The 17,377-nt window shown below is 37.1% G+C and overlaps 1 protein-coding gene across 1 annotated transcript in view; it reads left to right on the forward strand.

Annotated features, from left to right (window-relative positions):
• LOC133652217 (collagen alpha-1(XXVII) chain B-like) overlaps positions 1 to 17,377 on the forward strand; it is a 276,843-nt gene that overhangs the window by 14,135 nt on the left and 245,331 nt on the right. Inside the window, exons 3-4 of the mRNA XM_062050720.1 lie at positions 12,243 to 13,453; positions 17,175 to 17,228. Coding sequence (XP_061906704.1) covers positions 12,243 to 13,453; positions 17,175 to 17,228 — 1,265 coding nt within the window. The remainder of the gene's footprint in view (positions 1 to 12,242; positions 13,454 to 17,174; positions 17,229 to 17,377) is intronic.

The raw sequence follows: 17,377 nt of genomic DNA on the forward strand, positions 1-17,377 counted from the left end.
AACATATTAAATGTGAAAAAATATATTTGAACTCACAATTTGTAAAGCCATTGGTACTGCTCGTAGTTGGTTGATTCGAGTGGAAGCGGCAGGCAAACCATTTCACCGCCAGGACAGCTTAACTCGCTTCCGGGGTTGGCCGACCTCGTCTCACAAGATCTAGTCCCTCTTTAAATATCCTTCTTGAAAATGCCCTTGCAAATATATATCTGCAACCTAATCAACGTTTTGCTCTGCTTCTTTGTTGGTTAAAAGAGTGAGTGCCGCTGATTTCTCCGCTGGCCGGGTATGGCTCCGGTGCCAATTTCTGCTTTCGTAAATCCCAACTTGTGATTGGATACTTGGGAGTGACAAGTGAGCATCTAATCACAGTCACGTTCAACGTAAGGCTACCTAGATGGGCTACTGTCAACAACTCGTGATCTCATCGCAACTGTCTGTTAACTGAACGTCCTTTGTTCGTTTACACTAATGTTGGTTCAAAAGGCCTCCGGCAGAATTCTCTCTGAATTGCATCGCCACCTCAAGAATGGGATTGAACCGTCAGTTGTTGTATTGAGGATGAAAAACAAAGCTATGATCAAAGTAGAAGTTTGGATTATTTGTTTGGTATCAGCAGGAGGTGGAAAGAAGCCTCGGGCAGCCTCCATTGTCAATACGCAGCAAAACTTTGACAGGAGCTCACAGTTGTCAAATGATAGTCTTGCTTGAATCTTAACAATTAAAATGTCTGCCAGACAGCGTTTCTCTTTGATGTGTTTTGAACGTGAAGCTGACCCCCCACCGTGACTTAGCAGGGTTTCCCTCCTCCTGCTGTGTCTACATTTCAACTCTTTTCATTCATTATTAAACCAGCTTTCCCGTGTTGCATTTTTCCGGAAAAAAAAGCCTTCCTATTTGCCATCTTTATGTAAGCGGAGTTTCGCCACTGCACGTACTGAGAGGATTAACGCACATTATCCAGGATGAGCTGATTGGCCCTCCATGATTTTCCGACCTCTTGAAGCTAAACACAGCTCCTTTTGTTTGACAGCGCCAGACTATCGCTCTAATGGGGACTTTCCAACTTTTTATGACAGACTTTCAAGTAGAAACTGATTCTGATTTCTAAAATTGATATCAGACTTTAGTTTTGTACATTAGAAGAACAATCAGCAGATACTGATAGCGTGTATTAACCAGTGGTGTGCCGTCAGGGCCAGCAAGGCCTTCTCTGCTGGCCTAACATAAACCATGATCAAAAATTTATAAAACTTCATTTTATTTTTCATTTAGTTTTCATAAATATATAAAAGTATTCATCATATTGTATTCATGTCATATTAGGCTCCAGTGTTGCTGTTTTAAGTTACAGCTGTCATCCAATCAAAATTCAGCTAACTTGTTGCCAGCGCTGTATGAATTCTGCCGGAGACCTTCTGAACCAACATTAGTGTAAAGTGACAAAGGACGTTCAGTTAACAGACAGTTGCGATCAGATCACAAGTTGTTGAAAATAGCCCATCTAGGTAGCCTTACGTTGAACGTGACTGTGGTTGGATGCTCACTTGTCACTCCCAAGTATCCAATCACAAGTTGGGATTTATGAAAGGAGAAAGTGGCACCGGAGCCATACCCGGCCAGCGGAGAAATCAGCGGCACTCACTTTTTTAACCAACAAAGAAGCAGAGCAAAACGTTGATTAGGTGGCAGATATATATTTGCAAGGGCATTTTCAAGAAAAATATTTAAAGAGAGACTAGATCTTGGTCGGCCGACCCTGGAAACGAGTTAAGCTGTCCTGGCGGTGAAATGGTTTGCCCGCCACTTCCACTTGAATCAACCAACTACGAGCGGTACCAACGGCTTTACAAATTGTGAGTTCAAAATATTTTCACATTCAACATGTTTTTTACAATGATTTTAGTTTTGACAGTACCACGTCCGATGCGGGTTTATTGATTTTTAAATGCGCCAAAAAACAGCCCGTTTTGTACACGAGTGACAAATTGAGGTGTTTCAATATCCAGTAGTGCACAAGTGTGTTTATTTTTAGTATTTTTCAAGCCGTGGTTATGTGGCAACATAAATTATGGTATTTTGAGAGGTATTTATTGAAGTAGGACTAAGTAGGCCTAGGTAGGAAACGCACGGCCCGCCACTAGTATTAACTGTATATTTCTCAAAGTATTTACGCTGAGTGCTTTTGACAGTTTCATAACACAATATTAAAACGAGTTTCTTAATTACCGACGACATACAATCATTTGATCAAAACAAAGTACAATAGTACACAATAACCCAAAAGAGTAAATCAAAAACTACAATTTACTACTCATTTAAATATTTTGTATTTTGCCCTCAGTTCTCCTATGTCCAGGGAATTATACCCTATATTTTTAAACATGAACAAAAACAACAACAACAAAAATTGAGAAATATCGACATAATCACTCCAGTATCGATCATATTGTCACGACCTGTGGAATAGGTCAGGCTATTTGTTGTTACTCTCCTCGGTTTTGAGTCTATTTTTCTGAGCTCTTCTTCCTTTATGTTCTGGTTGCTAGGTGCACTCATCACACACGCACTCGTTTCTGTTTATTGATTAGTGTCCCCACCTGCTGCCGCCACTAATCACGCTCCGATTTATACTCGTCTCACCATTTGCTCTATGCGACAGTTCGCGTTCGTTTGGCTCTCGCTATTGCTTGTGTTTTAGCCTTAAGCTAAGTGTTGCCCTGTGCTACCCGTGTGCCTTTGAGCAGCACGTCCCTTTTGAGTGTTTTCTGCCATCTACAGTATATGGAATTAAAAGACTCTTACTTGCACGCTGCTTCTACTGCATCTTGTTTTTTGCATCGTGGGAACACGACCGTCACTACAACGCGACCGTAACAAAACACATATATACTAATACACCAGTGTTTAGAAAATTACTTTAAAAAATGTATTAATTTTAGTTACAGGTTTTTTTGCCAAATAAGTAATTTAATTAATAATATAATTACTCTTTAATAAACGTAATTTACTAAAGAAAAATGTTTATAGCACTACTTAAAAAAAATATATATATATATGTATGTGTATATATATGTATGTTTATATATATATATATATATATATATATATATGTATATCCATCCATACATCCATCCATTTACTACCGCTTGTCCTTTTTGGGGTAGCAGGGGGTCGCTGGAGCCTATCTCAGCTACAATCGGGCGGAAGGTGGGGTACACCCTGGACAAGTCGCCACCTCATCGCAGGGCCAACACAGATAGACAGACAACATTCACACTCACATTCACACACTAGGGCCAATTTAGTGTTGCCAATCAACCTATCCCCAGGTGCATGTCTTTGGAGGTGGGAGGAAGCCGGAGTACCCGGAGGGAACCCACGCAGTCACAGGGAAAACATGCAAACTCCACACAGAAAGATCCCGAGCCCGGGATTGAACTCAGGACTACTCAGGACCTTCGTATTGTGAGGCAGATGCACTAACCCCTCTGCCACTGTGCTGCCCAATATATATATATATATATATATATATATATATATATATATATATATATATATATATATATATATATATATATATATATCAGGGTATATATATATATATATATATATATATATATATATATATATCAGGCATATATATATATATATATATATATATATATATATATATATATATATATATATATATATATATGTATATATATATATATATATATATATATATATATATATATATATATATATATATATATATATATATATATATATATATATATATATATATATATATCAGGCATATATATATATATATATATATATATATATATATATATATATATCAGGCATATATATATATATATATATATATATATATATATATATATATATATATATATATATATATATATATATATATATATATATATATATATATATATATATATATATATATATATATATATATATATATCAGGCATATGAGTTAAAAGACGTTTCATGAAAGCGGAGTGTGTGTCTTTAAAACGCGGTGCCCTAATCTACATTGTGTTTCTATATGATGATATATGGTTTGAATTTAACTCCACAAAGCTGGGCAGGAGTATAAAAACACCCACCTGTCAAAATGACCCATAATCCCCTCCCAAGTGATACTTAAACACCAAATTGTCTGCGTTATATTTTCACGAGTGTATTAGTTCATGTCGTAGTTATCCTCTTCAAAATACCGTGCGATAATCCGTTCTTAAAAATAAAAATAAAAAACACAGCCGTCCTCTCCAGGGACCAGTTCAGCCCGCATTTCCAGCGCTGGTCTTAATGGAGACGAATGTAACGACTGCACAAATTGCAGCAAATCAACTCGAACCCTAAACTGAGTTTGATTTGTTAGCCCCGGGCGGGGAGACTTTTGTTGACAATGACTGTGTTCCCGCTGTTTGTTTATTACCTTGGGGAAATTGGAACCCATTGCTATTTAAAAGAACATCACTGCGTGAGCAAACTTAGAGCGCCACCTTGCATTTTCTCAGACAATTCAGTAGAGCCACCACCCAAAAAAAGGCACCAAAGATGAAATACATGATCATACACCTGGAAATGATGTATAATAGTAATAGACATAAGCTGTGTACACAGTCAAACATGTTTAATGCGTCCACATATTATAATCATTTTGCAATGCAGTCTGCTGAAAATGATGGAAAGTGCCACGCTCCACAGCAACCGACGCTGTGGTCAAAGTTGAAATTGCCACAAGACACCTTTTTAAGATATTCAACACTCTACTGCCATCTGAGGGTTAACGTGTATAGTGCCCATCTCCCAAATTTGTCATGTTTCATGGGTCAGATAAACAGCGACGAATATATGAATCCCCGTCTTACTGTAGCAGCCATTTTAGTTACTTTCCCACTTTAGTGTGGGGTTTGGCAACCCGCAGCTCTTTAGCGCTGCCCTAGTGGCTCCCTGGTGCTTTTTCAATAATGTTTGAAAATGGAAAAAGATGAGGGAAAATTATATTTTTGTTTTAATAGAGTTTCCGTAGGAGGAAACACATGACACAAACCTTCCTAATTGTTAAAAAGCCCACTGTTTAATATGTTTGTGTGGATGCTTCACTGATGAGATTATTTGCCGAGCGCCGTTTTGTCCTAGTAATTTCGTCGGTATTTGAACTCACCGTAGTTGACTGTGACGCAACAGTTTTTTTAACGTGTACAACTTTCTCCGATGCTGCCACAGAAAGACGTGTTTTATGCCACTCTTTTGTCTCATTTTGTCCACCAAGCCTTTTAAGCTGTGCGTGAATGCACAAAAGTGATCTTTGTTGATTTTATTGACTTGTTGGAGTGCTAATCAGGCATATTTGGTCAGTGCATGACTGCAAGCTAATCGATGCTAACATGCTATATTTAGGCTAGCTGTATGTACATATTGCATCATTATGCCTCGTTTGTAGGTACATTTGAGATAATTTATTTTCCTTTACTTATGTCCTCTGTGTATTTAATTTATATTTGCATGTCTCATGACACATTATCTGTATGTAATATTGGCTGCATTTCTGAAAGTTGTGTGCCATGTTGTTCCAGACCACAGCAAACGTTACACAGCTTGCAAAGATTGTAATAAATCCATTAGAAGAAGATGGCCAGCTGTGTCCTTTAACTTGGACACACACATCTATACCTTTGGCCATTCTAAGACAGTCATTTCCAGGAGTTATCTCACCCTTTGAAAAGTTTTACTAATGTTTTCCAATGTTGTAAAAATGTGTAGAATAAATATTACATTTCGACATTTCTGTCAACGAAGATTTGCGTCAGCCTGCGACACATAGTCATTTTGATAGTAGGCTATTATAGCTAATATAGACACTTACATAATGTGTTGTCTTCATTATAACACTTTTGCAAGACTTTTAAAGTAATTTTGATAGTAGGCTAATATAACTAATATAGACACTTACATCATATGTTGTCTTCATTATAACACTTATATAAGACTTTTAAAGTCATTTTGATAGTAGGCTAATATAGCTAATATAGACACTTACATCATGTGTTGTCTTAATTATAACACATATAACTAATATCAGAGGTGGGACCAAGTCATTGTTTTGCAAGTCAAAAGTAAGTCTCAAGTCTTTGCCCTCAAGTCCCGAGTCAAGTCCCGAGTCAAGACAGGCAAGTCCCGAGTCAAGTCCAAAGTCAAGACTGGAAAGTCTCAAGTCAAGTCCCAAGTCCTGCATTTTGAGTTTAAAGTCCTTTCAAGTCCTTTTAATCACAGACTAATATATTTACACAGATTGTGTATGCTTTTAAAACGATGTATTTATTTATTAAAACAAGTGCATTTGAAATTGCAGGACAAAAAAATAGTGCTGACATTGCACTTCATAATAGCACTATTAACCAGTTATTTTAAACATTTAACTCATTCTTTTACAGAATAAACACATTTGAAAAAACAAGTGCAACTGTACTTATTTGCACAAAAGTGTTAACATTGTATTTCCACGGCATATTGCATTGTAACTAGTTCCACAGCAGTTTTTATCCTGTTCTTACCTTATCTCATTGATCTCATTTCATACTGTATGTGTGTTTGTGTGCGTACACATGAAAAACATAACAAATACATGAACATAACAATGAAAAGAGTTGTACTTTTTAGATGTCAGGGCCCTTTGCAATATGTACACATATTCTTAATATAGTATACATTTTAACTGACCTTTATTTTACTAAGTTTGTCTTTTTGTAGGTGGCTAAAATACGCGGTGCTGCTGACCGCCGTCTAACGTTACGTTACTGTGTGTGATACATTGACTAACGTAACGTTATGTATAGGTACCTCATGCAACCCTGCTTAAAAAAATCACTTGACAAAAAGTATGAATAAAGTAGCAAACTGCAGTGAACGCAACAGATTGCCGTGTTTGCAATGACGTTATAACCATAGACATCTTATAAGTAGACGCAAAATTGGCTGCTGAGACGCGGAAAATTCGGCCGCCATCTTGAAGTGGTGATGAGGAGCCGGCGAGCAGCCTAAACTTACAGTTGACAGGTAGAAAACAAAGATTCCGGGCTGGTGTTCAGCGTTTTCCTGCTCAAATGAGCGGACTGTTGAAAATAGGAATCGGGGGGTTTACTTTTCACAAGTAAGATTTAACATTAACATATTATTGGTTGTATTTCGTGAAAAGAATATTACCACAGAGTTGAGAAGGAGTAAAGATATTCAATATTTGTATGTGAAAATCACAAAAAAATCTCGGAGGAGGATGACCCCCCTATAGGGGTTTGGTTTACAAACTTTCGGCCCCACCTAAAACAAAATTCACCAGCCGCCACTGATTATGATGCATTCTCATTTTAGGCAAAGTATAAGACAATACTTTCTTAACAGTATAATTGTAACCAGAAATAAGACATCAAGTAACAATATTCAAATACTAACATTGTTGGGTAAAACATAATTTGGTTTTATTCTGAATCCAGTGAAACAGATTGGTGGTTTTAGCTGATATAAAGACTTTCAGGTGTTTATATGTTTATGTTTAAGTATTTGGCAGACGCGTTTATCCAAAGCAACATACATAAAAATACATATAAAACAATCACTGTGAACATGATCATTTAAGGGAAGAATGTAATACAAAATATCAATACAAAGTGTCAAGACAGAATAAACTCTCTGCGGTTGCAGCAACAGAGATACAGTCTATAAGATATATAGATATCTAATGTATTCATACATTGCTTATGTAGGATATACGCATGTATATATAACCTAATCATATTGTTTCTTCAACTTAAAAATAGCTGACCGCTGACCGTTTTTGTCCCCCTTTTCTGGGATTATACTCCCAGTTTTGATCTCGGACGTCTGGTCACTTATAGCATTTAAGAATATTCTATTACTGTTAAGCAAACTATGAATAATAAAACAAGTGTCCTTTATCATAGCTACACGTATGACATAAAAGCGCGTGAAAATGAGTGGTATTCAGTGAGTTAAGATTAATTAAATGCGCTAACAGTTCATTGCTCCTGCCAAATGAATTGCACTGAGTGGAGCGGATCACCACTCCAAGATGGCGGACCCGCGTCTCGTCAGTGCCAGTAGGCAGTAGCGCGCGATGCTGCGTACCCTTAGAAGATGTCTATGTTTGCAATAACGTTAGCAGTTAGTTTACAGCCTCACTGATTTAACTACACAGCAAATAAAAGTTACGGTACTTAGCCAATAAACGTTAGTTTACATTCAAAACTTACCCTTCTTTGTGCAACTTCAAATGTCGAACGGAGTTGGAAGTTGTTGCGTCTCCGTCTGTAATCTTCGAACCGCATGTTTTGCATACTGCAATTCCTTTTTTGTTGACCAACTCGTAGTTTTAATACCAGAACGAAACTATATTTGGCATAATTTTTCCTCACTGGTGCGTTGTTTGGACAGCGCTTCTTCATTGGTTGTCCTGCAATTTGATTGGATGAATGCTGTGGGATGAAAACAACGTGGATGTAATTTGATTGGATGTTGTACTGACAGGCAGCACACACGCTGACAGACACACACACGTACACAATTAAAGATACGGAGCGCTCCTGAATAACTTTTTAATCTTTGGGTTTCGGGGAAAGTAGCAAGTCTTGTCAAGTCAAAAGGCTCAAGTCCAAGTGAAGTCACAAGTCATTGACGTTAAAGTCTAAGTCGAGTTGCAGGTCTCTTTACATTTTGTCAAGTCCAGTCTAAAGTCATCAAATTCATGACTCGAGTCTGACTCGAGTCCAAGTCTTGTGACTCGAGTCCACACCTCTGACTAATATAGTTAAGGTTAAAGTACCAATGATTGTCACACACACTAAGTGTGGCAAAATGATTCTCTGCATTGGACCCATCACTCTTGATCACCCCCTGGGAGGTGAGGGGAGCAGTGAGCAGCAGCGGTGGCCGTGCCCTGGAATAATTTTTGGTGATTTAACCCCCAATTCCAACCCTTGATGCTGAGTGCCAAGCAGGGAGGTAATAGGTCCCAATTGTACAGTCTTTGCTACGACTCGGCCGGGGTTTGAAGACACTTACATCATGTGTTGTCTTCATTATAACACTTATATAAGACTTAAAGTCATTTTGATAGAAGGCTAATATAACTAATATAGACACTTACATCATGTGTTGTCTTCAGTATAACACTTTTATAAGACTTTAAAGTCATTTTGATAGTAGGCTACTATAGACACATCATGTGTTGTCTTCATTATAACACATATACGACTTTTAAAGTAATTTTGATAGTAGGCTAACATAGCTAATATAGACACTTACATCATATGTTGTCTTCATTATAACACATATAAGACGTTTAAAGTCATTTTTATAGTAGGCTAATATAGACACTTACATCATGTGTTGTATTCATTATAACACTTATATAAGACTTTTAATTTTTTGCGGCTCCAGGTAGATTGGTTTTTGTATTTTTGGTCCAATATGGCTTTTTGAACATTTTGGGTTGCCTAACTTGGATTTGTTTTGTGTGTAATCCTGTATTTTTATGTAGCCATTCACATTAAAAATCCAATTTATTTTGTAATGTGAGCGAACATAGTTTGTGTGCTTTATCAGTATCATGCTTCAAACCCCGCTTCGAAAAGCTGTGCACCACAAAATGTGCTCACTCTCGCCATGAATCCTGCCTTCCTCATTTTTGTTGATATATATTTAAAAAATCCGCACCAATAGTTGCATTCATTTTTGTTTTGCAGGTTGAAGTGTGTTATACTTTATATTGTGCTCTCGAGTTAATTGGTATTTATTATTATTTATTGAGTTAATTGTATTTTAGTTGTCAGTATCAACTGGCTCAAGTCGATCAAAAATGTTTATAGTTTAAATAAGGATTTTTCTTAAATTTGATTTATTTCAGGCAAATGTAATATTTTCTGTTACAGACTAAAACACAATATTAATAAAGTTATTTTTAGTAACTAGTAATCTAATAACCTAGTAACTTCCTGCAGTCTTACCACTTTGAGTCGTAAGGAATACTACAAAAATAACCAAGTGTGTGCATTCACAGTGGTTTGATATGGAAAATATCATTTTAAAAAAAAAAGTACTTTAATAAGGAATAGGAATGGAAGTTGATAAGATTTTCTTGGTTCCGATTCCACTTTCTATTTGGTTCCTTATCGGTTCTCTTATCGATTCTTATTTTGAAAAAAAAAAAAAAAAAGTGGATTATCCGCCAACGGTAGTTTAAGAGGCACATATGTAGCATTAAAAAAAAAAAAGTTTTTAAAAATAATTATAAGAAACTAATATTCTGTAGAAAATTTACCAAATAGAACATGGGGAAATTACACAAAAATTTAACGTTTTTAAAACTTAAGAATCTTTGTCATCTGCCCAGACAACATACTAGGGTTGTCCCGATACTAATATTTTGGTACCGGTACTAAAATGTATTTCGATACTTTTCTAAATAAAGGGGACCACAAAAATTGTCATAATTGTCTTTATTTGAACAAAAAATCTTAGGGTACATGAAACATATGTTTATTATTGTAATTTAGTCTTTAAATAAAATAGTGAAAATACTAGACAACTTGTCTTTTAGTAGTAAGTAAACAAACAAAGACTCCTAATTAGTCTGCTGACATATGCAGTAACATATTGTGTCATTTATCTACCTATTACTTTGTCAATATTATGAGGGACAAACTGTAAAAATAGATTATTAATCCACTTGTTCATTTACTGTTAATATCTGCTTATTTTATGTTTTATCATGTTCTATCTACACTTCTGTTAAAATGTAATAATCACTTATTCTTCTCTTCTTTGATACTTGACATTAGTTTTGGATGATACCACACATTTAGGTATCGATCCGATACCAAGTAGTTACAAGATCATACATTGGTCATATTCAAAGTCCTCATGTGTCCAGGGACGTATTTACTGACTTTATAAACATAATATGAATTTTTTTTAAACGAAAAAAGATTTTGTGATGATAAAAAATATCGATGTAATCATAGTAGTATTGACTAGATACCCTCTTGTACTTAGTATCATTACAGTGGATGTCAGGTGTAGATCCACCCATGGCATTTGTTTACATTGTGACGCCGGTGAGCTATTGTATCCTCCTAGGGTGTGTAGTGAAGCATGTTTAGATATTCCTCGTTCTCCAGTGATAATGGTACTTGTAATAAACTTACTTTATTTGTTGCCATGGAGACCGGGATTAGTGATTTAGTAGTAGCTAAAACACTGCCTACTGCGGATGTCTTAAAGCACCTCTTCCTGAGGGTGTTTCAGTGTTATAACTTCACCTTTATCTTTACTTTTTACACCAAAATGCGTCCATTCTCCCTTTTTTGTCCACACACTGTATCTGCTTGTAAGTACTCTGTGTGTGTGCGCTGCCGAACATGCTCCTCTGCTCGTAAAACCAGCAATGTCATGACGTGATGACGCGCCATCATGTCCGATAAAAAAAAAGGGGGGTCGGGGACCGGTATTCTTTAGAGCCGGTATAGTACTGTAGTAACGAATATGATTAATTAGTATCGCGGTACTATACTAGTACCGGTATCCCGTACAACCCTACAATACTGGTAAAAGTAAAAGAAAATAGAATATCGTGCATTTTAGATTTAAGATTTAAGATATTTCTACCCTTCTTTTGACATAATGTGTTGATGATCATGGCTTACAGTTTATAAAAACCTCAGAAAATACCAAGTTTCCAAAAACTGAAAGCCATGATAATTATAAGAAATAAAGGCTTGACATGTCTCACGTTGCACGAGTTAATATCACATATTAGTTTCCCATTCCAAGTTGACTTGCTGACATGGCACGATATTCTAATTGTATGAATTTCCCCGGTATAATATAATTACTAAGAGAAAATCTGGTTGAAGGAAAACTCTTGAAAATCAAGAGCACTTTGGCAAATATGTGCAAGCTTTTGACCACAAACTTAGTCACTGCTCGAAGCCAGTCAGAATCTATCATGCTCATCTAAATGAGAAGGCATTTATTTCAGTTGAACAGGTATTAGCGCCAATATTATAAGCCGTGTTAGTTAGTACCCGTGCAAAATAGGATAACGGTTGGGCACCGAACCACCGCACCGAACAGAAAGAGAAGATTCTTACTTGTAATATTGTGGTTGATGTTTGGTTTGACTGACTTGTCCCTCTGTGTCTCCAAAGATGTGGACATTCTCAAGCAGCTGGGTCTCACTGTGCAAAGGACAGGCAGGGGGTCCACACCGTGGAGCGCTGGATCCGTCCCTAATGGCGTCATCCCCTTCAAGTCCGGCATCATACTCACCCCCAGGGCGCGTGTCCAGGCGCCTCTGCGCACCGTCATCCCCGCTTCCTACACCTCCACCACCAACCTCTCGCTGATCCTCAGCTTGTCCGTTCACCGCATCAACACAGCCTTCCTCTTCTCAATTGTGTCCAAGAGAAGGAAAGTCCAGCTGGGTGTGCAGTTCGCACCGGGCCAGGTCCTGGTTCACGTGGGCCACAGGAACTCGGTCACGTTCGACTATGACGTTCACGACGGCCGGTGGCACAGTCTGGGCTTGGAACTCCGAGGCCCGCAGGTGTCCTTGCACACATCTTGTGGGAACAAAACCCTCCATGCAGACTTGCATACCAAAAAAGTGGAGATGCTAGATCCGGAGGGCTCGTTCCTGCTGGGTAAAACCAATCACGACATGGTGCCGTTTGAAGGCGCCATCTGCCAGTTCGATGTATACCCGTCGGCAGAGGCAGCTCATAACTATTGCGAGTACATTAAGAAACAATGCAGAGAAGCCGACACATACCGGCCTGTTTTGGCACCCCTGCCGTCCCTGGTTATCGTGAATCCGAACGTAACACACCCAACTGCTCTGGCACTGACAGAGTTAACACAAAAGCCCCTGAAACCTACTTCAATACCAGCTCAGGAATCCTTCTCTGCTCAGGACGATACATCTATGCAATGGACACCTGATACTGCTGCGGTCAGTCCAGTGGACCGTGCAGGGTCGGAAACAGTCTTAGAGTCTCCGACCGGAACGACACCCCTTCAGATAAGTGCCACACCATCTTCCCAGAAACAATCTTTCCAAGCAGGAAATGGCACGAAGCAAAGAGATGGCAGCTCTTTTGTCGGGAAAGGATTTACGGATTTTCCAGTTTCTACAAGACCACCAGAGACCAATTCTCCTTCCACATCCGACCTAGTTCAGAATGAGCACACAGAGGCTCCAAAGAAACCGGATCCAAAAGTTACACCGGATGTCAAAACCACATCAATGACTCCCACTACCCCTGCAGCCTTAGATGACTTCCAAACGTTTGACCTGGACCCGACCTACGTCTCCCTGCTGGCGTTGCCCTCTGGGCTTAAGGGAGAACCGGGACTTCCAGTGAGTATGATGACTGCAGATTACTTGTTGGAAAACTTTGTGCAAGAGTTCCCGGTACACGACTGTCAGGTTTGTTTGATAAACGGTTATGATTAATTAGACCATTTCAAAAATGTTGGCTGCTATGTGCTAATTTCCTAATGCGACTTTGGATCAGACTGAGCTGGTGGCTGCTGACGTGGACTTGAACACGTCGCTTAGGTTTGTCCCAAATCAGACTTTTTTAGTAATGTGCCCATCATCCACAATCCTTGTATGAGACCAGAACACACACGTCTTTCCTTTTTCCGTGCATTGTTGACAAAAAATAAAAATCTGCTAGCATGCGGTAGCTAACAATGGAGGTCATGGGGAGTCATCTAGAAAGCCCTCTAAAATAAACTCCCAAACAAGGCTCTATTTGCATGCCGTGACCTGCAAATTACCTGAGCTGCAGCGACATTGTTATTGTAGGTGCTAACACAGAGGAACTACTTTTATGGCGTCCTGACACATCGCCTTGCTCACACTGTTCCTCTGACCACTAGCGAGTAGCCAGCTACTAGATAGCTTGAGCTATCTCCCACATACATACATACATACTGTACATATACCAGTATACATATACATATATACATACGTATGTATACACACACACACACACACACACACACACACACACACACACACACACACACACACACACACACACACACGTACTGTATATATACACATGCATACTGTATATACACATATGCATACTTACTGTATATACATGTATACATATACTGTAAAAACACACAAACATATATACACACATACAGTGGCGATCAAAAGTTGACATACACTTGTAAAGAACATAATGTCATGATTGTCTTGATTTTCCAATAATTTCTACAACTCTTATGTTTTTGTGATAGAGTGATTGGAGCACATACTTGATGGTCACAAAAAACATTCCTGAAGTTTGGTTCTTTTATGAATTTATTATGGGTCTACTGAAAATGTGAGCAAATCTGCTGGGTCAAAAGTATACATACAGCAATGTTAATATTTGCTTACATGTCCCTTGGCAAGTTTCACTGCAATAAGGCGCTTTTGGTAGCCATCCACAAGCTTCTGCTTGAATTTTTGACCACTCCTCTTGACAAAATTGGTGCAGTTTGGCTAAATTTGTTGGTTTTCTGACATGGACTTGTTTCTTCAGCATTGTCCACACGTTTAAGTCAGGACTTTGGGAAGGCCATTCTAAAACCTTCATTCTAGCCTGATTTAGCCATTCCTTGACCACTTTTGAGGTGTGTTTGGGGTCATTGTCCTGTTGGAACACCCAACTGCGCCCAAGACCCAACCTCCGGGCTGATAATTTTAGGTTGTCCTGAAGAATTTGGAGGTAATCTTCCTTTTTCATTGTCCCATTTACTCTCTGTAAAGCACCAGTTCCATTGGCAGCAAAACAGGCCCAGAGCATAATACTACCACCACCATAGCAGAGAAAATGTCCAAGGAGCTGACCGACGTGCAGCGACTGAACATCAGTGGCCTTTCCTGAGTGTAAGGTTGCTCAGGCGGACTTTTCGGGGTCCTGGCGCCCGATGATGAGGTCACCTGGTGCTGATGAGGATGGTGATGGTGGTATATTCCTACTCAAATAAAGACTATATATATATATGTGTATATATATATATATATATATATATATATATATATATATATATATATATATATATATATATATATATATATATATATATATATATATATACATATATATATATATATATATATATATATATATACATATATACATATATATATATATATATATATATATATATATATATATATATATATATATATATATATATATATATATATATATATATATATATATATATATATATATATATATATATATATATATATATATATATATATATATATAGTCTTTATTTGAGTAGGAATAGTCTTTGAGATGCATCTTTGTCCGTGCAGTATTAGCTGTGTCAGCATGTTTAACTGTGACACCAACACGCTTGTTCTGAGCACAAAATGCTTACACGCACTTTCCATTGTTGAGGAGACCTTCCATGCACGAGCACGTGTTTGACCCGCCTGAGGGAAATAAATCTTTCCTGCTGCGGAAACCACAGCACTCACAAGGCTCCAACAATGAGAGCTGGAAGTCTTGCCAACCACTTTTGTGCTGAAGGTCACTTTCCTGATGGGTCACATGACTTGCTGGCATCTGCGTTTACTCTGGAGTTGATGTGCGTCGTCATGGCAACTGAATAATGCTAATGACTTTTATTAATAGAGATCATTTTCATAAAGATGCCTTCAACTTTTTTAGTGCTATCGGTCGATAATAGTGGCGGCTGCTGGTCTTTCAAAGTGAGATATTAATATTAATGTATAATTATTCACCTTATGATAATAAATAATATATTAATATTAATGTATAAGGGTTAACCTCATGATAATAAATATATGAATATTAATGTTTAAGGATTAACCTTATGATAATAAATAGTATATGATTATTAATGTATAAAGATTCACCTCATGATAATAAATAATACATGAATATTGATGTTTAAGGATTCACCTCATGATAATAAATAATATATTAGTATTAATGTTTTAGGGTTCACCTAATAATAAATAATGTATGAATATTCATGTATAAGGATTCACCTCATTATAATGAATAATATATGAATATTAATGTATAAAGGTTCACCTCATAATAAATATATGAATATTAATGTTTAAGGATTCACCTCATGATAATAAATAATATATGAATATTAATGTATAAAGATTCACCTCATAATATTAAATAATATATAAATATTAATGTGTAATGATTCACCTCATGATATTAGACAATTGCCTATACATTTGATTATTATATTTATTAACGCACACTGAAAAAAAAAATCATCTGTAAATTTTACGGTGGGTTATTTGTTTGGGGAGAAAAAAAGTGTTTAATTGTATATCTGGACTGTCCATCCATCCATCCATTTTCTACCGCTTGTCCCTTTTTGGGGTCGCGGGGGGTCGCTGGAGCCTATCTCAGCTGCATTCGGGCGGAAGGCGGGGTACACCCTGGACAAGTCGCCACCTCATCACAAGGCCAACACAGATAGACAGACAACATTCACACTCACATTCACACACTAGGGCCCATTTAGTGTTGCCTGGACTGTGTATGTAAAAAATATGTTTAAACAAAAACGGCAGCTCATTTTTTACCGTAAATAATAGTGTTTTTTACAGAATATTACTGTACGGTGAACAACTGGCAGCTCAGTTGCCAGAATATTATCGTAGAAATACCATGGTTTTACAGCATATTAGTGTACATAGTACCACTATTTTTTTTTACAGTAAAACTCGGGGAACTGAGGTGAAAATTTTACGGTTGTTTTTACGGTGTATTACTGTAAACGGAAAAACGGTACACAATTTGGATATTTTTTTAATGTACTGCAGTTTTTTATTGTAAATTCAGTTTTTAAGGTGCATTACAATTACAATTAAATGGAAAAACGGTACCAGGTTTTTTGAGGTTTTTTTATGGTAAAGTTCTGGTAACTGAGCTGCCAGTTTTTTTTTTAAACCACAATATTTTTCTTATTTTTACAGGGTACAATTTCATGAATATGAATATATATGTATATCTAATTATATAAAGACTCTAAATATATCTTTATTAATGACCGTTTCTTTCTAGGGGTTTCAAGGACTTCCAGGATTGCCGGGAAATCACGGAAAGAGAGGACCGAGGGTGAGTGTCTTCTACCCGCCTACTTTTTTTTTTCACTTTCACTGGCTTTATCTAACTAGATTTTTTGCATATAAATTTTGTGAACTGATTTTTTCATTTTTTTTCTAGCATCAAAATATGCTGACAATTTCATTGAAAAAAATGTGTTA

Source organism: Entelurus aequoreus, linkage group LG06 (assembly GCF_033978785.1).
Source record: "Entelurus aequoreus isolate RoL-2023_Sb linkage group LG06, RoL_Eaeq_v1.1, whole genome shotgun sequence".
NCBI classification, from domain to species: Eukaryota; Metazoa; Chordata; class Actinopteri; order Syngnathiformes; family Syngnathidae; genus Entelurus; species Entelurus aequoreus.